Raw genomic sequence first — 27,877 nt, 5'->3', positions numbered from 1 at the left:
CAATCTAATACCTTACTTATGTTCTCTCCTAAGGAAACAGGTAATGTTTAAGAACAGTGGAAGGTTAGAGTTTGGATTACAGCTGGAAGACTAAAATTAACACTTGGAGTGAAAACTCTGAATCTGTCAAAGTCCCACACCCTCTCTATGGGCAGCCAGACCAAACAATGCCATGTTTTGTTGATCTTATGATATAGGATCATATACTAACATTATGTTGGTGTCTTAGGATTATTTGCCCCTCGTGCAACTTCTATTAAGAAATTTTAGAGCTCACAGTGTAGATAGTTGTAAATAAGAATCAAGTCTGTGTTGTAGGTACAAGATGACCTTCTGTCTTCACACCTCTTATCCTTACAGATTTTGGGGGGGGGGGCGGTTTGTACAGGGGATTGAACTCAGGACCTTGTGAGGCAGGCACTGGAACCACTGAGCTAAATCCCCGGCCCCACATTATTTTTTTCTTGCTTGCTTAGTTCACATTCCATTCAGATCCTGAGAAGGTCTCAATCAATAATTAAATTTTGAGATGTGAATCAGGGGGTTGAGTGGGGCCTGTTACAGCCATAGCTGCCACCTTCTCTCTGTGAATGGCTCCATTGCACACACCTGCCACATGGATTTTTGAGATGAGGATTAGGAAGAGAGAGGCCAGATGTGCAGGCCTCAGAGGAGAGCCCAGGGCAGGTGGTCCCAGGAGAGTGGGGGAGAGGTGGAAGCAGGGCTGGAAGAGTGGCTGGGAGGGACAGGCTCTCCTGGTTAAGGTGTGCCTTCCTGCTATCAGGCTGAGTCTTCATTCTCCACAAGTGACCTTTTTGATGCACTTGATCAGCATATTTTTAAGTTAGAAGGAAAAAAGTTCAAACTTTGCTTGACAATATTGATTGCTTATTTGTATTGATGAATCCCATGTCCTCTAGAGGGGAGATTACTGCCTCCTGGGATTGTACTTCCCTCAATTCAATATTTATTGACTCCTACTATATGCCAGGCACTATGCTGTATAAGCAATGAATGCATTAAAATCTCTACTTAATAATGCCTGTTAAGTTGAATTGAATATAATTCAATCTGTGGCTTGGAAATTGATTTGATATGATTTAACCCCCCAAATCGGATATAAAATGGTAAATTAAATGTGATTTGAACCCAACTTCATGAATGTATATATATTTAGAGTAAAGAGAAAAGCCCATTTTCTGGTATAAGCTTAAATTTGCCTCTTTCTTTATGCCTGCTTATGGAAATTAAACTTCTTCCATTACAGTCATTCCTGAACTCGATTCCAAAATGAGCAATTTGAGGGGTTGGAGAATTTAGTATGTCATCCTTTTTGCTCAGTCTGAAATAATTTTTTTAAAGGTCTGAGTGCAGTATAGAACAAATCCACAGAGAAAGAGACTGTTGGCATGCTGGATATGTTTGTGCACCCTCCCCTCCCCTGCACTTCCAGGCCTGATATTTCTGTGCAAAATCCACAGGAGGAGGGAGGGGTCTGGTAAGAGAACTGCCTATCCTATTCTTCTATAAAACCTCTCTCCTGGACATTGTAATCTTTTCTGTCCAGCACAAAATTTTACAGATATCTTTATTTGCTTTAAAAACTATCCATCAAGAATTCAAGCTCGCCACTTTGTCATTTGATCATTTCTTAGAACTTGCCTTGGGAAGGGTAACTTAGGAATTTGAAAATAACGCCAAGCTACCTATGCTTACTGTATGTTATTTTCCCAAAGGACCCCCAAGACGCCATCCCCAGAGGGACTATGTTGGCCATTTTCATCACCACTGTGGCCTACATAGGGGTTGCTGTCTGCGTGGGTAAGTTGCATGACTCTAGTGTCAGAATTATAATGAGCCCGGTCATTCTTCATGTCTAGTGGGCTTTTGGTGGAATGTAACTAGAAAGGTTTTTTTTTTAAAGGGCAGCATATTAATTGCCTTCTTGTTAATGATTTGGATCATTTAGGGTTCTAATGCAATTAAGCTGTGATATCAGCATCTCTGGGTCACTGGCAGAGTAGAGCTAATCAGATGGTTGTCCTGCCTGAGCCTAAAAAGGTCACCATTTTGTTTCCCTGGATGACATTTCCACTGCTGGGAAAGCCTTACTTCCAGCACGTGCCTAGGAGGCAGGTAAAAAACAGAGCAGGTCAAAGAAATAAAAAATCAAGGCAAAATGAAGCAAGCACATGGCCTTAGGAAAGCCTGAAAGATGTAGGATTTATAGCAGTATCTCACCCTTGCACTCTGTCCTAATATGGAAATGTCACTCTCACCAATCAGCAGGAAATCAGAACAAGACCCAGCTGCTGGCAATGTGGGCAGTCAGCCCCTGTATTACTCAGGGAGCAGAAAATATGTGTGCTTTCCTGCTGTCCCTGAGGCTGACTATGGTTCCACCTGCTGCCAGCAGCTACCTCTCTTCCTGGTTGGAGGCCACCTCATGCTTGTGCCATGGCAGGAGAGGAAGAAATGTGGCTGCCCAGCCTGAAGAGAAGAAAACCCTTTTCTGTGCACAGTAGGGCACACGGGGCCAGGCTGGAGCACTTTGGAAGCCAAGTGCACATCTTAGCCAAGCGTGCCTGCCAGTCGTCCCCTGCTTCCTGCTGGGGAGGTTGGCAAAGTGCATATATCTTATCTTCAGTTGGTCTCTGGATGCAAAAAGAAAAACAAAAAACAATAAACCGACTCTTGCCTACCTTACTGCCTCTTAGTTGAGGGAACTGGATAAGGTTCTTAAGTGCAATGTGTCATTTCCAAGTCTAGTTGCATGTAAAGAGTTTTTGTTCTGCTGCTTTAAGAAATCAACACATTTTCAAATGGCATTGAAATTGCCAAAGTTACATTTCTCAAGTGGTTTTTCTTCTTCAGACATAGTAAAGATGAGGAAGTGAGCAAAGTTATAGACCTCGTTTCAGGAATTCTTGTAGTCCCATCCCCACCCACCCCCACCACCACCATGGGTAGAAAAATCAGCATTTCTATACTTTTCCCAGGACCGGAGAAAGATACTTATGGAATCAATGTCCTGTCCTTAGTGAAAGTAATGGCTTATGGCCTGGCTCCATAGGAATTTGCACGGATCTGTTATGCAGAAGTTAAAATAGATGATTTAGAAAAGTCAGCTTGACATAAACGAATAATGCAAAGAGGTAAAACCTAAAGTGGGTGGTTTTGCTTGGTAATCAACAGGCATAATTTCAAGTGTTTTAGTGGAGGCCAGAGGGCTGTCTCTCGGGACTATGATAAAAAGGATTCCTGCACTGATTATTGTAAGTTTCTTTTTCAAATTGAAAGATTCCATAATTTTTAAATGTTTCCCAGATTCAAAGAAAGTCAGTTCCACAACTAAAATGCAAGGTTTTCATTAGCTCCTGTCCCTGGTTCCTGTCTTAAAATTACAGTATTAGCAAGGAATGAGAACTCACTATGGGTGGAGTTTGAAAATAAACTAAGTAACTTTACTGGTTGGTATTTAGTTTGTAAAATACTTTTCCTTCATGTAGTTTAAAATGTTTATATCATATATATATTCATATTTCTAATAATGCTATCAAATATGTAGTTGACAGGCATTACAGTCAAAAATCTTGTAAGGAAAGTTAGTGATTAAAATATATATCAAAGATCTTTTAAATTCTCATAATTCCGTTCCTAAGAATCTATCCTACAGAAATATTTTGAAACACGGAACAGTCTATGCACAGAGATGTTTATCTTAGAATGTTTATAATAAAAAATAACAAATACTCTCATGTTTGAAAGTAATGGGATAAACTGAAAGACATGTACAATATTATTTGACTATAAATACTAATGGTCAAATAGAAAATCTTAATATTTTCTCTTAAAACGTTGCATATATTATTTAAGCCATTAAACTTTTATATAAAGTAGAATTATAATGCTATCTAAAAAATTATGCCAGGAATTAGTTGAAAACAAGGGCCTCATCTTAATTACTAGAATGGCTTCCTTCGGTGCTTACAGATAAGGACATATATCCTTCTAACTTGAGAAATATGGGGTCTGCAGCACTAAACCAGAAATGTGAAATGTGATCATGATGTGTAAGCCACACACAAGTTAAGAGGTCAGCGAGGAAGGCCTTTCCACCCCCAATGTCTTCCAGTGGAGAGAGACTAGGACCTAGATCCTTAAAACTGTTGAAATGGCATCGTGCAACAGCTAGGGGGCACTCCAGAACTCAGCGTGTGGGAGCTTTGGGTCACCCTGTCCCAAGAAGCATTGACCATGAGCACAGGCTAGGAACAGACCTGTTTAGACACAAAGCCAGCTAAGTGTGTGTTCAGGAGAAAACTCTAAGAGAGCAGAGCTCTTACATTACAGAAATGACCAGCCCCATTGTTCCTACAGCTTCCTGTGTGGTCAGGGATGCCACTGGAAGCATGAATGACACCATCATTTCCAGCATGAACTGCAACGGGTCTGCAGCCTGTGGGCTGGGCTATGACTTCTCAAGATGTCGACAAGAGCCCTGTCAGTATGGGCTGATGAACAACTTCCAGGTTTGCACTGCCAGCAAAAAAAGTCTATTGCCATTGTTATGCCTTTAGAACATCATATCCAGTGAGACTTCTGAATCTGAAGCTGATTGGTTTTTGATTGATTTGAATTCAGTCTGTGTGTGAGGGACAGGAATCCTGTGGTGGTGACACAGTGGGCAGTGGGAGAAATGGCATTCCCAGGGAGAGAGCAGCACCTGGCACTGTGTCTTCTGGTCACTTGTGCAGGATTTCATGGCAGAAAGGAGCAGCTTGGATGAGCTAGTCCCATGGGCTTTGGCCTAGGACAAACCACTGAGGTGGCCCAAGGAGCCTGGAAGACAAGAGCAAGAGAGAAATCAGGAGAGGGAGGGGCGGGAGAGGGCAGGGACTCTGGAGAAAGGCAGGACTTGAAATGGACTGATCTGTCTGCATGGTTGGTGAGGAGAGGGAGAAGTGGGTGTGGGGTAGAGCCTTCATTCATCTATGTCAACCACCAACACAGAAATTAACTCTGCTGAAATCATTATCCAAAATATGGCTTAAATGGATAGAATCTCATCAGATCTCAGATACAAAATTACATTTAACAAACAGGAAAAGCAAAGGCTTGAGAAGTCTCCATGTGCAGGAGAAAGAAGAAAGACTAATGCTTTTAAAAAGACTGGTAAACAGCTAAGCCTCTCCCCAAACCTCATAAAAATAACACTTTCTTCTGGATAGAATTTCTCACTATCACAGAAACATATGCCCACAAAGAACAGAGGGTAAACTACTGTCAAAATCCTTGAAACCATTCTCCTTTATTCTTTCCAATATCTTGTAGCATATTTTGGTGAGCACTTATTATTTTATAAATAATACAAAAAGTCATTTTCATTCTGAAAGAATAAATATTAAGAACTTGGAGCCAGAGATTTAGCTCAGTGGTTTTGCTGCCTGCCGCGCAAGCGCAAGGACCTGAGTTCGATTCCCGGTACCAAAAAAAAAAAAAAAAAAAGAACTTGGAGCCAGATGTGACACATGCTTATAAACTTGGCTACCAGGGAAGCTGAGGCAGGAGGATCACAATATTGAGAGCAACCTCGCCAATTTAGGGAAACCCTGTCTGAAGAAGAAAAAAAAAGTTTTTAAAGAGATAAGGATGTAGCTCAGCACTATTTGGGGACCACCTCCAGTAGAGTGAAAGAGAGAGGTTAGGAGGAGGAAGGAAGAAAGGAAGGAAGGAAGGAAGGAAGGAAGAGAGGGAATTCAGAATGAAGCAGAAGGAATATTTCATTGCAAGCAATTGGCTTATAAAATATTCCAGTCACCGGAAGTAGAGAGGGAAGCATTTGCATACATTTGGGCTGATTTTTTTCAGCTGTCTCCTTCTCCAAACCTTTCTCCTCCAGGTCATGAGCATGGTGTCAGGGTTTGCCCCACTCATCACCGCTGGAATCTTTTCTGCAACGCTGTCCTCCGCCCTGGCCTCCCTGGTCAGTGCCCCCAAGGTGTTCCAGGTAAGACAGGCCTGCGAGCCTGTGCTCCTCACGTTGCTGTGGATCAAGCTGAAAGACCCCTTCTCACCGGTAATCATTTTCCATCATTTTCCGAAACAGTTCATGTTTCTGTCTGCCACGTAGTCAAGATCAGATCCATTCAAACAACATAAAGAATGACAAACTGCAGTGTTAACGTGGGCCTCATAGTGTGTGCCGCTTAATCTTCCCCCAAATCTTCTTGTTGGGATCACCTAGAGAAAATGACTGTGTACAGGTATAGATGACAAATTCCTCCTGTTTTTTCCATCAGGCTCTGTGCAAAGACAACATCTTCAAAGGCCTGCAGTTCTTCGCAAAGGGATACGGGAAAAACAATGAGCCCCTGAGAGGATATTTTCTCACCTTTGTGATAGCCATGGCGTTTATTCTGATTGGTTTGTAGCTTTCTTGTTCTTACTGAAAACCAAATCATTCTGATTCCTCAAGCTTTTCCTTGATGTTTGAGAAATGACCTGATTTATGTTTAAGATCCTGCTTAGGAATACTGGGGTCTGTCTAAGAAGGAAAAGAGAAATCCTTGTGTGTTGAGGGTCTTTGAGGGGCTTGAGGGTGCTCTGGACTTTAATCAGTCCTCTGAATATGAAGGTTGCAAACCCATCCAAGTGATTGGGACCCCCAGCTGCTCCAGAGCTGTCCCTGCCCCACACCTACTGGCCTGATGGCCAGCAAAACTGAGTTGCCCATGCCCACGTTTCTTGGTATTTGGTTGGCTGACCCTCTACTCAGAATCACCAGTGCATTTGTGAAAGTGCATCGTTTGCAGGCTCAGCTCCAGAGCTACTGAATCCAGATCTCTGAGGATAAAGAATCTGCCTTTTACCAGCGCCTCAAAAGACTTCTAGATCATTAGCATTGAGAACCATGCAGCTAGCCTGTAATCTTGGCTTCCCCTCCCCGGGCAGTGTGACACAGCTCCATGACGCTGGAAAGACAGGTTCCTAGCTGTAGCCTGTGCATCCCTGCCCCTCCCTGAGCTCCCATCTTTGCTGGGTGAGGGAATTTGAGGAAAAGAAGCTGAAGGCAATGTATGATGAGACATTCTTATGGGTGTCCCAGTGCCAAACAGTGAGGGTTCCTCTTCATTACCTAATATAGTCCCTAGAAAGGGACTATATTCAGAATACTCATCGGATTTCTATGAGGGTAAAGAGGGGAATATATAACACTGATATATTAAAAATTAAAGATAAATAATATAAAAATATATAATATAATATAAATATTAAAAGTTAAATATAAACGATTACATATAGAGATGCACCAGTCTGCTACATTTAAAGGATCTCACAGCCAAAATTTATAAACACTTGTGTATAAATTAAATGATATCCTTTATGATTAGTCTTTCAAAATGTGATTTACCTCCACAGAGAAGCCTGACAGCAGTTCTAGCCCATTTCCTTACTGGTTTCTATGTTCTAGAATCACACCCTGCTGCCAACGACTTTGGCATCACTGAGGTTGAACATGTCTGAATTTCAGACAAGTGAGGATATCTGTGTTTCTCTTATATCACATAATGAACAATCCAGCTGGAATTGAATCCAAGGGGATATTTAGCCACTGAGGGTGAAAGTACCTTCGATAAGCCTTGAGAGGTGGAAGTAGCCAGAGATGGGGAAAAGTTAGAGTAACAAGAGTCCAGCAAGTGAGCAAGGACATGCTGAGTGTGTGTGGAGAGATTTCCAGTTGGGAGTTTCTAGTGCATTGGTGTTTAACTAATCTGTCTCTGTGGTAGCTTTTTGGTCATGTATCCATCGCAGACAAAGAAGACAGGAGTGGGCCCTCCAAAGTGGCTACAGGGGAATTTATCATATTTTCAGTCCCCAGTGTTTTGCCAAGTCCCATATGAATTTTTAGTAGGTAGAGGTCTTGATTTTCTATTTTCTGATTTGTGGGCTTTCTTGACTCTCACGTTATGAAAACCCTGGCTAAGAATATATATGTAGCTCCAAAGAAAAATCACTAACTTCTTAGACTTTGACAGATGCTAGCTGTGTGTTCAATTTCCAAATGAATTCAAGCTACCAAGCTATAACAGCTGTTCGGCCTCCAGTCTCGTCACTCAGATGTACACGTTCAATTCTGCTTCTTTTACAGCGGAGCTGAACATCATTGCCCCCATCATCTCGAATTTTTTCTTGGCTTCGTATGCACTTATTAATTTCTCCTGCTTCCATGCCTCTTATGCCAAATCTCCAGGTAAGCTGACATTTCAAAATTAAAATAAGCCTAAGCACTCAGTGAGTTTGTTTTAATAAAATGAAACAAGCCAGTGAAAAGTGTTCAATCCGTGTTTCCAGTTGCCTTATATCCCGGTGGGCAGTGCAATCCACTTTCTTTTGGTGAGTTGGGGGCTGGCTTCCGAAATAGAAACCGAATCATTTGAGCAATGGCCTTTTTGACCAACCATAAAGTCAATTTTCTCCTGTGGCAATAAATTATTCATTGCACGAGAAACCACATTTATTTCAGCAGTTGAAAAACACCACTATTTATTTCCAGGGTGAAAGTGACCACAGAAGTGGAATGAATGTATATATTTGAGACTTCCTTATTATCAGTTTGCTTCCTGCCCATGCTGTGGAAGAGAAGGATGAGTAGTCCCCATAATTACCTGCCAAGCACAGCCACTGCTAATTCACCCAGGGCCCCATCACATTGGTGTTGGGGTCGTTGGGGCACTGTTATGCTGTGATTTAATGTCGACCAAAATTTCACACGGAAGAAGCCTCCTCTGTGTGGTGACACTTCATTCCTTCTTTGATTCCACTGGCTAACAGGGTTTCTTCTGTCTTCCCAGCCAGTCTGGGGACTTGTCTTATCAACCCTTAAAACGTCCCTCATCATGAGAACGTTCACAGGAGACAACGAAACACTCTTTTAGAGCCTGCCACTGTCCCAAGCCTCCTTTGGAAAACTTGCTGTCATTCAGATGAAGTATAGATGGAAAGGGACCCTGTGTCCACCCAAGGCTACAGAAGATAACTCAGGAGTTTTCGAAGAGCTTTGTCACAGTCTCTTAATACAAGGAAATGTGTGGCTTCTTGCCTTGTTATGACCACTCTTGAAAAACAAGGCAAAGTTATACAGGCTGGCAGAGAAAGAGTAGAAAGGAGAACTGGATAGAGGGAGAGAGAAAAGGGAAAACAGAAAACCATATAGAAGAAGACACATTGATACACAAACCCAGAAAGTGACTGTTGGTTCTCTCTCTCCCTCTCCCTCTCTCTCTGAAAAAAATCAGCCTTGGTAAAATAAGAATATTTTATCCAAAGATGTTTCCTTAAGTGCTATTTCCATCTTGTGGTCATTTAAGGAAATTTTTCCTAAAGACCTTTAAAGTTCTGTTGTATTTTGGCAACTCCAAATTTAAGGCATACATAGACTAAAGGTATCCTCCAAATCAGAGCATCACCATCCTGCCCATACTGTCTCCTAGCTTCTTTTATTTCAGGGAATTAAAGAATAGGGAAACCTCCCACGTGTATAAGAGCCGAGAAATATTTTCATTATGAAAATGCATGACATATTAGTACATTGGGTTTTAGAAGCCATTGCTAGAAAATTTCACCTTCTTTTCCCATAGATAATTATCCTCCTGGTGTAATGGAAGAGCTACCAAGGAGTTAAGCAGACTGACTCTTGGTGATTGCTCTGCCTTTTCCATGAGCAAAAAAAGCATGTTGTTTTAAACTTCTCTTTCTTGGACAACCAAGAAGTCCCCCGTCCCAAACTTTCCCTGTTTCCCACCTCCTTTCAACTCCTAAGAGTACAGATTTCAGATGCTCAGCATTGGTTATTTGGGAAGACAATCAAGGCATGAAGGAAGTAGGCAGGGTCCATAAAGGAAATTTTTCCAGATGCTTATTTTCCAAATTTTACGGCATCCTATTTGGTACACCACCACTTTCATAGACCAGAGACCCAAGAGCATATAGAAATAATAACAAAGGGCCAGGGATTTAGCTCAGTGGTTCCACCGCCTGCGTTGTAAGTGCAAAGACCCAAGTTCGATCCACAGTACCAAAAATAAATAAATAAAATAAAATAACAATAATAATAATAATAATAAAATTAGGAAATGGACCTAAAGATTCTGATTCTTTATGCCAGGAGAAGACATTACCTGCACTCTTATAATGCGTAGCCAAAGGAGAGCAGTCGTGTGGAACGTTTCTTCCTTACATCATTTTGCTTCCTTGCAGGATGGAGGCCTGCCTATGGGATTTACAACATGTGGGTGTCTCTTTTTGGAGCTATTTTGTGCTGTGGCGTCATGTTTGTCATCAACTGGTGGGCAGCTGTCATCACCTATATCATTGAGTTATTCCTCTATATCTACGTGACTTATAAGAAACCAGGTAAGATGAGAAGGACTGTCTAGGAGGGCTTCCAGATATCTCTACCCTTTCAATCAACATTTATTGAGCAACTCCTTTACACTTAGGTGGGCCAGGTGTGTGGTAGATGGCATTAATACCATGTGATATGAGACTAACAGCAGTTAGCCCCGCTGAGCACCTGTTATATGTCATGCACCCATTTAACCCTCACGATTATGTTGTACATCAGGTCTTAGTAGTTTCAATGTAAAGATGAAGAAACTGGGGTTCAATGAGTTGACCAGTTGCCCAAGTAACTGTCACCATGTGATGGACTTTAATGCTTTAACCACAGGTGTATGATACCAAACCCCGTGAGCTTTCTGCTAGATCACCTTCTGCCTTTATGTCCTGAGTGAGACAAGTTCTCATCCTTGAGGAGTTTATAAACTCATACTTAAGCAATTAATTATAACACAATATAGTAAGTACCACCAGGTAGTATGAGCAAATTGATAGGAAAAGGGGAGGGCTCAGAGAGTAACCTTATTAGAGTTATCCAAGAAAACTCTTGGTTCATGGTTTGTGTGTTCCCAGAGTCCAGCCCTCTGTAGGAACTTAACTATTTGTTAAATGAACAAATAAACAAGATTTTTAAAAGAATACAATGAGAAACAATTAGGAGATGGTTCAAGGAATAGAGTCAAAGGATGAGATGCTGGGCAGAAGGAAAAGCACAAGTGAAATTAGGGATGCATACAAGTATCTGGTGTATCTGGAAAGCCCGAAGTTGTCGACACACAGGGAGTTCCAGGGTGCGGAGGAGAAGGGGCACTAGGCGAGCCTGCGGTGGATAACTAGGAGAATGAAATGCCGGGGGAGAGAATCTGGCTGTGGTAGGTGCCAAGAAGATGCCTAATGTTGATAGTTGGAGAAGCATAATTGGACGTGAACTTTGGGTATCACCTTTAGAACCAGAGAGATGGGTGCCTGACACTGGGATGGACCAGGGCTCAGCCAGAGGGACCCAGAGCCACCGTACCGCTCTTTCCCTTAAGACTGCAGGGACTTTGGAAGGGCTCATTTTGAGGTTTTCAGTATTTCTGTGTTTTTAACATTGGGTGTGATTTATATGTGGTAAAAGTCCACCCCTTTTTGATATACAGTTTTGACAAACTTAGGTGGTCCTATGACCATCACCATGATCAAGACACAGGACATTTGCATCATCTCCAAAAGTTCCCTTACACCCCATACAGCCAGTGACTTCCTCCTGAAACAGCCTTGGGTAACTGCTTTTCCAATTTCCCATCCTATAGTTTCATCTTTTTCCAGAATATCACATACATAAACTCATGTAGTGTGTCATCTTTCTGTTTACCTCCTTTAAGCTCTCATACTGCTTCTAGGTTCATCCTTGCTGTTACATGTGGAAATCGTTTATTCTTTTGTACTGTCGAATATCATTCTGGTTTTTTATGCATATATCACAAAATTTTCAAAAATTATTCACCAGTTTATGGACATCTGGAGTATTTCCTGTTTAAGGCCATTATATTTAAAACTACTGTAAATATACAATATATAGGACTTTCTGTGGATCTCTGTTATCATTTTCCTTGGGTAACTAGTAGTAGGATTTCTGTTTACATAATTATATAATATATAATCATATATATCTTGGTAAGAAACTATTGAATTGAATTATCTTTCATATTATCAGTGTTACTTTCCATTCCTACCAGCTATGAGTAAGGGGCCTAGTTGCTCCATATCCCTGTCAGTGTGTAGTATTGTCTGACTAAAAAGCTATTCTAATAGAAGTGAATTGTAGTTTAATTTGCCTTTTCCCAGTGAATAATGATGTTGAGTATCTTATTGCCATTGCTATTTATATATCCTCTTGAGTTAAGTGTCTGTTTAAATCTGTTAAATTTTGAGGTTATTTTTTCAGTTATTAGTTTTCTTCGTATTCAATTGAGACAGCTCTTTCTATATGCTGGATACAAATCCTTTTGTAGTATATGTTTTACATATTCTCTGTAGATGTGTTTTTAAAAATGTCCTTATAGTTTGTTTTGAATAGCAGAAATTCTTCATTTTTATGAAGTCTAATTTATCTTTTTTCCTGTTTTGGTTTTATGGGTTGGTATTTCACATCTGATCCAAGATATCTCTTCCTAATCTGAGATGACAAGCATCTAAAGTTTTAAAGCCTTAATAATTACATTAAGGTCTATTATCCACTTGGAGCTAATTTGTATATATGATGTAAGGTTTGCTTCAAGGTGCAGTTTTTACATAAATATCCAATTGACTACTAGTGTTTTATCTCTATAAAAACACACCTCACATTGCTTACTGCTTGGCACATAGTCAACACTTGATCAATGTTAATGTTTCTATCTCCAGATAATCACCCCAACTCATATTCCTGACTCTCCAGAGAAAGTCAGGGACCAAAGCTCTGGTGGATGTGTACATTCCCATCAGGGGCCTCCTCTCATAAAACTTAAGGCTCCATATAATATCTAAATTTGTTTTTATTTAAAAAGAAAAAAAGAAGGCAAAGAATGGTAGTGCTGACTTCTTCCCATGTTAGGAAGATTAGGTTTTAAAGGGTCAAACTAAAATGCTTGCTGAAAGTCCTTTACCCTTTTTGTGGATATCAAGAAGAATTCCTGAGCTTGTTGCTTTACTCCTTCGAGAGTGAAAGTGACTGCACTGTTTACACTCACTGTGTGTACAGAAATCCCTCTTCTGCTTTCAAGAATTTGAGAAGACACTGAATGTGGCCAGGGGCTGACCATTTCCCCAGGTCTTTCTGTGGACCATCCAGTCACTGCCCAGCCTCTCCCCCCATGCAAGATTCCTGGGACTTAAGGATCAGCATTGTAGTCTGATCCTTCGCTGGAGAGAAGTCTGACTTCTATGGAATCACGTAGTATTCATAGAAGGACTCAAGGCTTTTTCTAGGAAGCACTATGTTCTATTTTCTCTAGTCTGGGCACTCATCACGGCTTGCATAGCCAAGGACAATTATAGAAAGGGATGGCTTGTAAGGGTTACTCATGGTGAGCAGAGAAAACGTCAATGCTTTCTGTCCCAATCTCCTCCTGCATCCACAGACGTGAACTGGGGCTCGTCCACACAGGCGCTTTCCTATGTGAGTGCTTTAGACAACGCTCTGGAGTTAACCACAGTGGAAGATCACGTGAAAAACTTCAGGTAACTTTGGTGACTCGGACATCCTGCTGTTCCATGTTAGGAGTGGCTGTCATTTACTGGAGATGAGAACACCAGAGTAGTTATAGGCTTTGTGGGTATATTCCCCAAAAGGGCACGTTTTCACCACGGCACTTCCTGTAAATGAGTGCTGTTTTCTCTCTACACTGAGCTATGCCACCCAAAACAATGCCCCTCACAGTGCCAGCTGTCATCTACCTTGCATGGAGATAAAGAAGTGGCTCAAATGACATGTGTCAGAGGGATCTTGACCATTGGTGTCGAATCCATTTAGCTAAAGACTTTGTGGCTCACTGATTTCCTTTAGAAGTATCGCTTTGAGCTCTTCACGAGCTCTGTCTTGTTTTGAATGTATCTCACACATGCTTGCAGAGAGGATGAAGGGAGAAGGCACGAAAGTACTGGTTGAAGAGAGAGGTTGTGCTCAGAGTGGGGGTGGCATAGCGTCCAGGAGAAAGAAGACAAAGGGAACCCACTAGCACCTTTTTGCTACTTTGTTACTTATGTTGTGACTGCACAAAAAATGCAAAGATGGTAAGATGGATGGCCAAGGTGGTTCAAGAATTCTGGTGGGAAACCCAAGAAATAATTAGAGGAGCGACAGTCCCACTTAGCCACGCCTTCTGCCCTTGCCATTTCCATGGAGCAGGGATTCTGGGCCCGCAGCCTCCTTATCATGGCCAGTTCTTTTGTCTTCTTTTCTTTACTTTCAGGCCTCAATGCATTGTCCTCACAGGGGGCCCCATGACGAGACCCGCCCTCTTGGACATAACTTACGCCTTCACCAAGAACAGCGGCCTCTGTATCTGCTGTGAAGTCTTTGTGGTAAGAGTCCCCTCACCACTGGCAGAGCCCATGATCCTGAATTTAAATGGCTAGATGGATGTATTTCCGATTCCAACCAGCTAAAAGCGCTAGATATCTCCAAACGGCAGCCTGGGAGTCAAGAAAAACAGAACTGACTCAGAAATAAAATGAAGGCATTCAGGCTGATAACTGCCCACCGACATTTAAAAGGATGGAATGAGACAGACAGAGCACTGTTATATAGGTTAACTGATGAGGAGAGGCCCAGACATAATGGCCGTAAATGACAGCAGCACATGGTGTTTAGCTTAAATATTTGGATAAGCCTGACACTACAGACATCTAGGGAATTACACCAAGTTTCCCAAGCCTCAGATAAGCAGAGCTAAATGAAATCCCTTTTGTACAGGAAATACATGCTTGAATGATAATAATATATTGATAGTTTTCCTAAGAGGTATTCAAAGTAGTTGCTAAAAATGTAACCATAACTATTGACCAATTTTTCAAGTAGGGAGAAACCATTAAAATTATGATTTAAAAAGTCTACATCTTCCATCTCTACTCTCACTCATCTCTCTTTCTCTCTCTCTCTCCCTCTCCCTTTCCTCAAACTCATCTATCAATGCATTTTTACAATACTCAAGTACTTACATATTTTTCAAAGCACTTTCCTGTGATTTTTCTTATTTGATCCACACACAGCCTAATGAGGCAGAAAAGAAAAGAAGCCCTGTTCTCATTTACTGAGTAAAGTGAGATTCAGAAATCTTGCACTGGGTCATAGAACAAAAATATGCCAGTGTCGGGTCGTCCATTCAGGGCACCTTCGTGTGCCCGGGCCACGCTAGGAGAAGGTGCCCTTGGGACACACTCCATCAGACCCCTTATGTAAACCTCCATCATCTGTGAAGGAAGAGTCTGTCCGGAAGTTGTGTGACCCTGGGGCCAGTAGACTGTGTGACAGATATGGGAGCTAATTTCCCATATGTCATCCTGAGCAGTGCTTTAGCATCTTTTTACACTGGGCGATACTCTAAATGCTAGATGAAAGAAGTTGGTCATAGTCTCTTTCCTCTCGGCACCTAGACAATGACAGTAACTCAAACAATATAACTAAATGCAATTATCCTGGTGCAGGGAGAGAGATTCTTACAGCATGCATCAGATTGACAGGTTAAGTAATGGCCAGCTGTGACTCCAAAGGATTTCTAAAAAGCTTATCAAAAACCTTCTCTCATATTATCAACTTAGGTACCCTGGATTAGTGGATTTCATTTTGGCCAATATGATAGAGGAGTCAGTTTTGATAGAATAAGCAGTTTGGGGCATTTTTCTTCTCTAGCAATTTAGAGAAAACTTAGTTTAGCAGGCAATAAAATATCTTTGTACTAGAGAAATGAACTGGGCTTATAAATGTCATATATTGACGAGGGAGAAAAGGTCTTTGAGAGAGACAAGAAATATTGCTTTTAATTAACCCTTTGTTGCTTACGTGTGAATAGAAGTGTTACACCTGTGACCCTAGTTGTGCGACAGGTAAGTGGAATGATGTCATATGTTACTGAACCATTCTCTCCTTGGAGGTCCCAGATGTCTTGCTCTCAGGTTCAGACGGAAGCTCTCCTGGGTTTGGAAAATTGTTATTGCATCAGCTGATGCCTCTCCAGTTAGTTATTTGCTGTGAGCTCCTGGGGTTGCACACGCTGCCAGCATTTTTAGACTGCAGGTTCAGTTGTCAATCATCTTTCCAAAGAAAGATTTGGAAGGAATGTGGGAGGAGTCAGTATACCATTATACCATTAGACATGTTTCTCCAAAAACACAATGGTTGACAGGTGGGCCAAGCTTGTTGAAGGTGTTAGGTAGTGCTGATGGTGATGATGATGATGATGATGATGATGATAATTATAAGAGAACAGCAGTTTTGGTTTTAACTCTAGGAACCTCGTGCTTCTGAGCTTTTGAGACTAACAGTCAAATTCTGACTCCCTATTTTGTCATCTGTTAGCTGCAAGTCCTTCAGGCTCACAATCTAGTCTCTCCATGACTCTCATGAAATGAAGATAATAGTACAGCACCTATATTCTAGGTTTACTCTGAGAATTATGTAAGATGGGCTTTCAAAACTTAGCTTGGTGTCTGCCGGGTAGTAAATGCTCAGTTCACTGTAGCTGGTTGATATTGTCATTGTCACTATTTTTGGCATGCTTAGTTGCCACTTTCTATCCAGAAATACATAGTCCCCAACAAAGACCTAAGGAATCCTCTCTCAGAAGCACTGGGCCCAGACACTGGGTCTTGAGCTTTTCTAGGTATCCAGCATTGGGTTATTTATGCTGGAGCAGTGAGATGTGTGCTATCCCCAGTCTCAGTACAGGCTGTGCTCAGCTGGCTCTGGGCTCCACCACTCTGGCCTTCTGCTATTGCCATGCTTGCTTCAGGCGCTGTCATATCAGCAGAAAAGAGCAAGATCCAGGGCTCACTGGTATTCGCAGGTTGCTGGGGAGATGAAAGCATATGGCCATAGTTGCCATTTTCTGCAACCCAAGCTTTTCAAGGACTAAAGGTCATGGCCCTTTCTGGGCCTCAACTACCCATCCATTTCTTACCCATCCGAGCCTCTTCCCCTCTCATTGTGCCTTTCTCACTTAGCCTTAAGATTTCAGAAGAGGAGCTCTTTATCAGGACAAATTTAATAAACCTTTTCAAGGAACCCAGCTTGGAAATTTTTTAAATATGGTCTGTTCTTCTCATTGAAGCTACCATAGAATAAATCAGTGACATACTCTTATCCCAAGACACTTTACTTCCAACACGTAAGTAACTATGTTCTTTTGTGCCTCGATCCTGTCACCATACAAAGATGAGAGGGCATTGGACTCTTCCAATATCACTCACATATCCGAGCAAAGCCAAGTTTGGTGGGTCAACAAAAGCCAAATATTAAGTCAAGGGCAGCAAATTGTAACCTCCATCAATTCGGCCCTGTGTCCCATGACATTGATAAGCACCACCTGTCTTTGTCAGTTCCTAGTAGGTGAAGAGATAGCAACACCAGTCATTGCAGCTGAGCTGCCTTTATTGTATACATGGTTAATTCTCTGGCACACTATGCCCAGCCCTACAAAGTCTTGTAGTGTGGACTCCTAATACGCCATCCCACATTGGAAGCCATCACAGGAGGACCTCAGCAGTCCTGCAAGCCTACCCCTGAGTTTTGCATTTTAAAGGTACTTTTAAAGACTGAAAGTTGATTTTGTTGATCTGGAATTAAGAATACAAATCAGACAAAGCCAGTATTACCCAAAATACGCCCCTATTGCAAAAGGTGGCACCTTTCATCAAGTTACATTGTGTCATGCTGGTGGTTGAAAAATAAAGATTTCCTTTCAAGATTGCTTCTATTTTTATTTCAGAGTGTTAACAATAATAGGCTAAATCATGAAGCTTACCTTTTTGTAGATCAAAACTGTTGAATATCAACAATGTGGTATGGTTCAACAGTATAAAATTACTGAGACCCATATTCTACCTCTTCTAATTAACAGCTGCTAAGACTTTTGTTGTGGATATTTTCACTCCCTTTGTAAGAGAAATGAAATGGTACAAGATCCAGCTGAAGTCCTCTCTTTATGTCAACCCCAGACTCAAAGGTTCTCCCTGTGTAGGGACAATGTTATCTAAGTTTTATGGGTATTCTCATCATTTCACAGGTGTGCACCAAGGTGCAAGTCTATGTTGACTTAGATGTTCCTATGCTTTAATATGTCCTCTCTTCCTGTTGCAAAGAGAAAAAGAAGGGCTGTTGCTCTCTTCCTCATAGAGGTCCCTTTTAACACCCTATTAACTCGTCCCTTTCTTTGGGATAATCATAAAATATCTTAAGCCTAAAATGCTCGTGTGTGTGTGTGTGTGTGTGTGTGGGCGCGTGCGTGCATGTGTGTAAATTCAGGGCCTCATGCAACCTAGACAAGAGCTGTACCACTGAGTTACATCTCTAGCCCTTTTAAAAATTTTATTTTGAGAGCAAGTCTTGCTAAATTACCTGCCTCAGCCTCCCTGGGGATGGGATGCCAGGCATGTACACCATGCTCAGCTATCTAGAGCTGTCTTTGTATTTTCTCATGGGGACTTCTCAAGAAATCTCCGACAAGGCAACATCTAGTTCTATGGCATAGTGGAGGAAAATTGAAGCCCAGAAAACCCAGTGAAAACTGAAATTCTAGTTGTTTTTCTGTCTTGAACCTCCTCTTAATCCCAACTTTCACATCCAACAAGAAGAAAATATGTTCTTTTTAGATGCATCTATTCTCCTATTATCTGTGAGCCTCTGTGACAGTGTTAATAACTGAATGTGACATGACTAAATACAGAAAGAGCAGAGTGATCTACGAAGGGACTAAGATGCATGGGAAGATGAAATATGGCCGAGTTAGGTATTGTTCTACTCACAGTTCCAAACAGAGAAGAAATGAAAATGAAGACAGCCAAATAAGACTGTCAGTGTTTTAAAAATTAAAAGTTGAGAAGAACATTACACTTAGCCTAAATTCCTCTATTTGATTCCAACGATCTTTGAATCCCTTCAAAAAACTCTTTTTCATTATAGTCATTAATTTCCAGTAGTGCCATGTCAACTCCTATCCATACTAATTAGAAATTCTTCACCCCTTTCTAAGTCATTGTCCAAGTTATTCTAAAAGGTGTGATTTTTTTTTAAAAATGGTGAATGTTTAAATATTTTTTAGATATATTTTTAAAAATTACAGTCAAAGTCACATTGCCATTAATACCCCTCAAAATCCTGCACTTCACTTGCTTCACTTATACTTATCCCATCCTTCTTGCCACTTTCTGAAGCAGTTCTGGAGTCCTCTTTCCTGAGTGTCTTTAGTTGTCTTGTTGTAGCTGCCTCAATGTCCTAGGTTAGTTCAAAAACATTTACTTTTCATGGTCCTTTTGACTTTGGGGAAGAGCCAGAAATCACATGGTACCTGATCCAGTGAATAAGGTAGAGGAAGACACACTGTGATGTTTTTGACAAAAATTGCCATAAACATTTGATCAACAAAGTGTGATTTAAAAAATACAGTGACTGTTTACATTAAAAGTTATTGCAGAAAAAGACACATTGCCATTCACCCTTCACAAAATACTTAAAAGACTCCTTCACTTTGAATACAATTATCTCATCATTCTTGGCAATGTGCCTTTTACTGTAATAAGTTTTTTTTAACTTAAACATTTACCACATCTTTTGATCACTCCTTGTATATACAGGATAAGATTTCTTTGTTCAAATCCTGAATTAATTTATGTACTCATAACTTGAGTGCCGACTGAAGCCAAGCTCTATGATGTATTAACGGGGTGGCAGAATGTCTTTCTTGTGGTTATGACATTTTTGAATGTTGAATGATTGTATGCCATTATGTCTTCTCTCTTTGTCAGTTTGCTTTATCCACACTGCATTTGCATTTGCAGCCTTGCTTCGCATTAGTAAGTTTGCTACAAGGGTTTCATAATCACTTTTAGCAAAAAGATTCTACATGAGATATTCTTATGACTTCCCAGTATGGCAAATTTAGTCATTAAAATAAATCTCTCTGTCACAATTAATGTTTAATCTAGATTTTTGTAATAGCAATAGACATACATTAGACTGTATTTATTTAAAGAAATGCCTTTTCCTCCAGGGTCTCACAGTCATTCTGGAACAACTTGATATACCCATGGCCCAATATCTTTCTAAGCTGCTAGTTATCCTTCTGTCTAATTGTGCTATTGTTACCATTGACCTTCTGTCCATGAAATAATTCTTCTTTCCTAGTAGGTGGAGGCTGAATACCCAAGGAGGGAAGGGTGGTCCCCCGTGCGTCTGCAGTCTGGAGACCTGAGCCACAGTAGTCTCTTTCCTTGATCTAGGTCTTCCAGCTCCACAACTGTCCTCCTATGTCCCTACCTTTTCTACCTTCACCAGAGCTTCTTGGTGTTTTGTTTGTTTGTTTGTTTGGTACCGGGGATCAAACTCGGGTCCTTGCACTTGCGCAGCAGGTGGTGAAACCACTGAGCTAAATCCCTGGCCCAAAGCTCCTTGTTTTTTATCTTTAATATAAGTCAGTCAGATTGTTTTGGAAATTGGCAGGTTCTAGAAAATAACTAAGTATATGAAGAGCTTGATCCAATTTAAACAGAATATTAAAATGGAAGGGACCCCAGAACTCACATAATATTGAATAACAGAAATATAATACTGTGTGTGCTGCATATGTATGTTTAAAATGTCAAAAAATAAATAAAATAAAATAAAATAAAATGTCTAGTGGCCAATTACAAAGGTAGAAAGAAATAGGTTATATTCAGTAATTTATTTTGTTTAACTCAATACACCCAAAATATTACTTCAATAGTCAATCGACATGGAAGCATTTGTGAGATATTTTAAGTTTTTAGACTAAGTATGGGTTTTATATTTCTAATACATCTCAATGTGAAGCCACCACATCTAAAACAAACACTCCGTAGCCGCATGTAGATAAGAGCTGTCACACTGCACAGTGTCTATCAGGCAATGCAGACCCAGGTCCCAGGCTGCCTCCCCCAGCTCAGTGTCCTCCCGCTGCTACTTGGGCACCAAGGAACGCAGCGGGAGAGCTGGGTCTGGGCCTTCAGGAAGACAGTGAGCACTCACTTAAGATAAGGGAGATGAGCTTTGGATGAGTGCCTACACTTTGCAGCCATCCAAGTAGGAATCCACTTAGAACATCTGTGCAGGAAGAAGAATGTATCCCATTTCCAGAATGTGATTTCAAAGCTCAGAGACAATCAGGTACTTCCAAAGTGGCCCACGTGAGACTTTAGACCAGTTCTGTCTGACCAGCCACAAGGCCTGGACTCTTTTTCATGCAAACCAATCCCCTTTCTATCCCATCAAAATCCCTCCAAGACTGTGGCCTAAGGGCCAGTCAATGTCAGGTGTGTTAGAAACGCAGAAGTCCAAGCCCCACTGCAGACAGACGCACTGAATTCTGTCAAGATCCCAAGTGATGCATATGAAATCTGAGACATCTGAAAAAAACTACAAGTCTCTTCAAACTGAATTTCTTAGAGAAAACAGTAGATTTGTCCCATCCAGGACATAGTAGATAATAAGAAATACCTTTTGAATTGAGTTAAAACAGAGAAGAACAGTGGGAACAGGGACTTTTCAGGAAGAAGATTGAAGACTAGAATTTTTAGTGAAAACTCAGTTTCAGAACTAAATCTGGAAATGATGAAATGCCTTATCACGATACCGGCCCCTTTTCACTTAGCTTTTCCACTCCTCTTATGTCATGGATACAGGAACTGCTCTCCCACCAAAGGCGTGAAGGGGTGAGAAGGAAATGCTGATGGCCTTGAGTGTAAGCGTGTCAACGCTACTCAGGGAAACGTGATCGCAGGTGTTCTTGCCACACTCACTCAATGCGGCTGCCTCATGGGACTGGCTGGATTTGCGCTCTAGCTGAGCCTTCCTTGAGGTCCTAAGCGTGGCTCTGGCTGTTCAGCCCAAGGCAGATTGTGCATTTACCCTGAGCCTCTTGAGTCATATTTCCCGTATTTTCCTCATGTGCCATGATGCCCTCAGCTTTTCCTTCTTCAGATGGGCCATTGATTAAGCAGGTGTCAGTAATGAGTCTGGACATTTGAGGTGGGAAGCAAATAATGTGAGCAGCACAGCCTCCCTCGAAGGTCGAATCTGCAAACAGATCGGAAGGTGTTTTCCCCTCTCTCCCATCACTCAACTCAGTAGGGCATCGGGTATTTTTGGCCTTTAGAAAACATCAGCGGTGTGATGTATAATCGCAGGGCTTCTCACTATACTTCATTGTGTCACACAGGGCCCACGCAAGCTGTGTGTTAAGGAGATGAACGGCGGCATGGCTAAAAAGCAGGCCTGGCTTATAGAGAGCAAAGTCAGGGCATTTTACGCCGCGGTGGCAGCAGACTGTTTCAGAGATGGTGTCCGCAGTCTCCTTCAGGTAAGGCGGGCGGAGGAAGGGGAGGAGCAGAAGGTCAAAGACAGTTAGCGCCCCACCTTCATGAAGCTCCAGAATCCAAGGGCTGAGGTTACTCCAGGTGGCTGAGAAATTCACTTCGAGTTCTTAGGGATGGCAAAGCCAGAACAAAAGTGGAGAGAGAGGTCCCATTACAGTGCACTCTGAATGGGAAGGTGAAAACAAGGTTGGCTTTGGCCACCAGTAGGCAGACGCACTGCCCTGTACTTAGTGAAATGCAAATTTGTTCTGGTGGTTGAAGACATTCAGGATCCTATTAAAACTTCAAACTATTCTTTGCATCTAGCAAAATAGCAATGCTCAAGTCAGGCATTCTTTTCCTTTTTTCTTTTGTAAATGGCATGAGAGTAACTGCTAAATAAATGCGTGGTGATCAGGGTGTCAAATCTCCCAATCCTCCTGAATTATTTTTAGAATAGTGGAGGAAATGTAATCATCTCTATAGCTCAACGTTAATGTCCATGGTTTTCCATCTTTTCTCCCTTGTTCCCTTTTCTTTCCTTCCCTTCTTTGCCTCGTCTATAGTGAGTACATAAAATCTTTCCCTGGTTCCCGTATCTTAGGGTGCCAGAAAATCCTTAAAATAATCCAAGAGACTCTCAGAAATGGTAGGGCTTGGCTTTATAAAATGTTCGCTTTAATAGAGTTGAAAATCACCGGTTCTCTGTATCCCAAATGGAACATCTGGCTTTCAGAGCTCCCGTATTCAGGAGTGTGGGAATCCAGGGCCTCATCCAGGTCACTTTTATGCTTCTGTGGCCAGGAATAAAATGTGGCTGAGCTGCAATGTCCTGGAGATTAGGAGTATTAGACGTACTCCTGGCTCTGACGTACCTATACAGCCATTTTTGAAAGCCCTAGTAGCCACAATAAGCTGCCATCCCTCTGTCATTCACATGCCAACCCATGCAAATAGGAGTTTTTACAAAATGCCAATTTTTCTTTTTGTAGTAAGTTACTTCTCAGGAGCTCTTGGTCAAATGTCTTGGGGGAGGTTTTATGCTTAAAATTACCACAGAAGATTTTGTAAAATAATAAAATTTTCAAGTAGGAATGGGAATACAGAGAAAGAATCAGAGCAGGGCAGCAAAAGGCATAGGTATGAGAAAGAATTCTTATATTTGTCCAAAATGAATGGCAAAAAATTTGCCCATGCATAAATTCCTGTGAACATCTCTGAATACAGAGGGGGTCATGGCCAAAATGCAAGCCAGAGTGGTATTAAAGTTAAACCCTGCTGGTTACACCAGTTTGGATAAAGCTGTCTTTGCTTCAGTACAGGTGACCATATCCCCAAACTGTAGATATGGAGGAGACTGTGTGCATAGTGCCCCAGACCTGCCAAGGGCCACTCGATGGCTCAAAGGCACTGCGAGGCCACCTGTTAATTTCCAAGAATAATACGCCGATCAGCAGAAGGCAAAGCTTATTTCAGTTGGATCTCTGGTCCTCACCACTTGAGACTGTCTCCTGAATGCCCAACTCTGGGTTGGGGGACTGAGGCAAAAGGATCAAAGTTCAAGCCCAGCATGGGCAACTTACCAAGACCCTGTCTCAAAATAAAACATTTTTTAAAAGAGCTGGAGATGTGGCTCGGTGGGAAGTTTCAATCCCCAGTACCACAAGATGGATGAATAGATGGATGGATGGGTAGATAGATGGATGGATAGATAGATGGATAGATAGGTAGATAGGAATCCAGCTCTGGTCATTTCCTTTACTATCCCCACGATCCTGGGGGCTTCCTGTGCTCCCACTGCTCTTCCATCTTCACTTGTCAACATCTAACCCAATTCCAAGACCCACAGCAAATGCCACCCCTCCCACGGAACTGTGAGCCCTCAACTGGGATCCAAGTTTTCTGCCCTGTGTTTCCATAGGAGCCTCTGTTGCATCAACAGTTATTTGTGCATATCTTTTCTTCCTCAACACCAGTGAATCTCCTTCACTGCTCTCTCACAGCACCTAACACACTGCAATTCATAGGAGCCTAGTAATATTGCCAAATTAAATCTGATTAACTGGAAGCCATATCCTGTCATCTAATGGAAGGAAATGAAATTTCTGATATGGAATAGAGCTATTAATGATACTGTCATGCAAGGAGATTAGGTTTTGGAAACATGGTTCAATCATTCATTTCTTCAGTAAATAATATAAGAACGATTTCAATGATCCTTGTATATAAGAGTTTCCCAAACATGGATATTATTGCTAATGACATTAGGGATAGAACAGGTGGGTATGAGCTTTGAACCACTAAGTTGTAACATGCGTACCAACAGTTAAACCAACCCTTACTTGACTTTAAATTATTGAACCATTTTAATGAGTGTGTCAGAAGAAATGCAAATGACTGCTAATTTAGAAAAGCTACATTTCTGTCATCTAAAATCCATTTATGGCTGAGATGATTTAGAACTAATCTTTCTATTTTATGCTTCGGTACGGGCATGAAGGACATGCACTAAAATGTAATCTAATCTTCAGAATCTTCAGAACATTACTTCAGTGCTCCATTGGACATTATTTTTCATCCACAGTGGTAGTTTCCCGATTCGATAAGGATCGCCCATGTGTTTGTGTCCTCTGTTTAGGCCTCAGGCTTGGGAAGAATGAAGCCAAACACTCTGGTGATTGGATATAAAAAAAACTGGAGGAAAGCTCCTTTGACAGAGACTGAGAACTACGTGGGAATCATCCAGTAAGTGATGGCTTTCGGGATGAGCCCTTGTTTGTAACACACTAACCAGGGCAGTACATGACCTGCACTGCACACAACAGTGGTGGCCAGACTAAATGGCTGCACGCAGCTCACCTGCCTGGTGCTCTCCACTCTTTTTTTTGGTACCAGGGATTGAACTCGGGAAGCTAAATCCCCGGCCCCCCATTCTTTACCAAAGTGAGAAAGAACAGTGTGTCAGGGCAGGCAGGCAGGGGGCAACCTTAGCATCAATGGAAAAGGGGAATATTGAAGAGTTACAGTCTTACAGTCTACTGACAAGACTGAAAGCAAAGGACAGCTGGGTAGGGAAGGAATTTGTCTTTCAAAACGACTGGTTGGCTGTAGAGCCTAGGACAGACGTGTCTTCTGAGCCTTGTCTAATGTGTGCATTATCTCTGAACCCCCAATCTCCCTCTGCTGAGAGGGTATCTCCATGCCACTGCTACTGCTACCCGAGGCCCCAGTTCTGACATATGCACAGAGGGGAGTTTCAGATGGTAGGTGATATCTAATGGATAAATATTGAGGAGTCTTGAGAAAGAAGTGATAGTGATAGACCTTAAAGAACTAGCAAGAACCAGGCTAATGTTCTTAACACAAGCTATCCCATTTAATTCTCTTAAGAAACCTTTGAAATAACTACTATTATTGTTTCGGTTTTACCAGTTTACACACAGACAGTAAAAATTGGGTAACATGCTGAAAAAAATCAAAATTTAGTAAGTGGCAGATCTGAGATTCCAACCCAGGGCCATCTGAATTCAAAGTTCAACCACAGAACCTCAAAACTATGCTTCCTCCCAAAGTGCATAGACACCACACCCTACCTGACTTGGTTTCTTCTTTTAAATAAGAGAAAACAAACTCTATATGTACAGAGATGCACATTCTGGAAAACTGAGCCTTTCTTCTCAGCCTTAAACCACTCAATCAGACAAGAGGGCCAATGTCAGCCATGCCCAACAGCGGTCTTTTAGGGCCAACAAAGACAAAGGAAAGGTTCCTTTGCCTGGGATCTGGCTGGACCCTGATGTCACCCAGAACCGAGAACAGGCCCTGGTTTCACACAGGGGACACAGAACATGCCCTGAGAGTCTGGCTGCACTTCAGTGTCCACGCTCTACAGAGCAGAAATCCTCACCTCCAAAGCAAGCTTATAATGAGCACTGCGTTCATTATTATTTTAGGCACGTCTGCACAAGGCGATTACAAAGGCCTTGAAAAGAAACAGAAGAAAATAATTTCCATTGTCTGAAAATAATTTTTACTTACCAAACAGAAATTCACTTCACAGCCTTTCTAGTACATGGAGCCCACATATGAAATGCATCATTTTCCAGACATTCAAAGCTGGGCACCTCAGGCTACCCTCTGCCTCCTGCTGGTGATCTAAGTCCTCCTGAAGGTTTAGGCGAAACCAGGACAGCAGGCTCAGCAAATAGCATTTGGATAGATTCAGAATCACAGTCAGTTGCTGGCCAGTGTTGGAAATGGATTAATCTGCCCCTCTGTTACCCAGAGTCTTCAGTAAAATTTAATTTTCACCTGGGGGAACAGAAGGGGTAAGGGGAAAAGATGAACAAATCAAAGGAAATGTGTAAATCTTCAAAGAGTTCATTGTTTGATACAGAATTACTTGGAATTGTCACCCAGCCTACTCTTCCAGACATTCTGGAAATGCAAAGGAATCAAAATAATTGGGCCCAATGACATGAACCACAGAGGCCTCTGGCTTTCAGTGTTAAGAGATCACATTTGCACTAGTACAAAACCAAGCTGTGTGGCTAAAATGAAATTGCCGTTACTGCCACGGCAATGAAGACAATCGCATATCTGTATTTCATTCTCCTTTCTGACATTTTTCTTTTTATTTTCCATAAAGCATTGTGTTATTAACAATATTACAAGACTCCCGTATTTTACCACTTTTCTTTGAATAAGTGATTTGAAATGTCTGTAATATTCTTAAGTACGGTTTGATTTTAATTCAACTCTGTGTCCATGGCTGCCCTAACACATCATCCCCATGAGGCAGCTTTATCATCTTATGGCTCTGTAGTTCACATGTCTGATGCAGAACTTGTAGTACACAGTCAAGGTGTGGACCGGGCTGCACCTCCCTCATAAGGCTCTGGGCTTTCCAGCTTCCAGCAGCTGCCCATGTACTTGCCCGTCCCCAATCATAAAAGCCAGCAATAGCCAAGTCCAAGTCATCACATTACCTGACCTCATCTTCTCCCTCCTAATTTCGTTTTAAGCATACTTGTGATACATGTGGCCCAGCCTGTAATCCAGGATAATCTCTCCCGTCTAAACTTCTCAGCCTAATCACATCTACAAAGCCCCCTTTCCTATGTAGGGAAACAGATTCATGGGGTCTAGGAACTAGGACATCCTTGAGGACCTGTTATTCTGCCTAATGCAGTAACCCACTTATTTTTATGGACCACATTGTCTATTTTTTATAATCAAGAACAATTAGAGACAAGATTTGTTTATGTGGGATTTACCTTGCAGCAAATTTTGCCAAATGAATCTATTTTGGTAAATGAGGATCCTTCATAGTTTGAATTTTGAGTGGATATTTATATAGCACTGGACTCATTTATATCACCTGAAAGTACAGGGTGAATTTGGCTGTTGGGAACTTGTTTGCGTATGG

The 27,877-nt window shown here is 41.6% G+C and overlaps 1 protein-coding gene across 3 annotated transcripts in view; it reads left to right on the top strand.

Annotated features, from left to right (window-relative positions):
- Window positions 1–27,877, top strand: part of Slc12a1 (solute carrier family 12 member 1) — an 82,339-nt gene that overhangs the window by 29,320 nt on the left and 25,142 nt on the right. For all 3 annotated transcript variants that reach the window (XM_004835447.3, XM_004835446.3, XM_087181089.1), the window contains 10 exons: window positions 1,737–1,821; window positions 4,381–4,532; window positions 5,903–6,010; window positions 6,303–6,426; window positions 8,153–8,254; window positions 10,261–10,416; window positions 13,506–13,605; window positions 14,337–14,448; window positions 22,314–22,454; window positions 25,088–25,194. In XM_004835447.3, coding sequence (XP_004835504.1) covers window positions 1,737–1,821; window positions 4,381–4,532; window positions 5,903–6,010; window positions 6,303–6,426; window positions 8,153–8,254; window positions 10,261–10,416; window positions 13,506–13,605; window positions 14,337–14,448; window positions 22,314–22,454; window positions 25,088–25,194 — 1,187 coding nt within the window. The remainder of the gene's footprint in view (window positions 1–1,736; window positions 1,822–4,380; window positions 4,533–5,902; window positions 6,011–6,302; window positions 6,427–8,152; window positions 8,255–10,260; window positions 10,417–13,505; window positions 13,606–14,336; window positions 14,449–22,313; window positions 22,455–25,087; window positions 25,195–27,877) is intronic.

This window comes from Heterocephalus glaber, unplaced genomic scaffold (assembly GCF_053883595.1).
Source record: "Heterocephalus glaber isolate CG9 unplaced genomic scaffold, H.glaber_assembly_v1.0 deba00000122, whole genome shotgun sequence".
In the NCBI taxonomy this organism is placed as follows: Eukaryota; Metazoa; Chordata; class Mammalia; order Rodentia; family Bathyergidae; genus Heterocephalus; species Heterocephalus glaber.
This window is presented reverse-complemented; position numbering and strand designations above follow the sequence as displayed.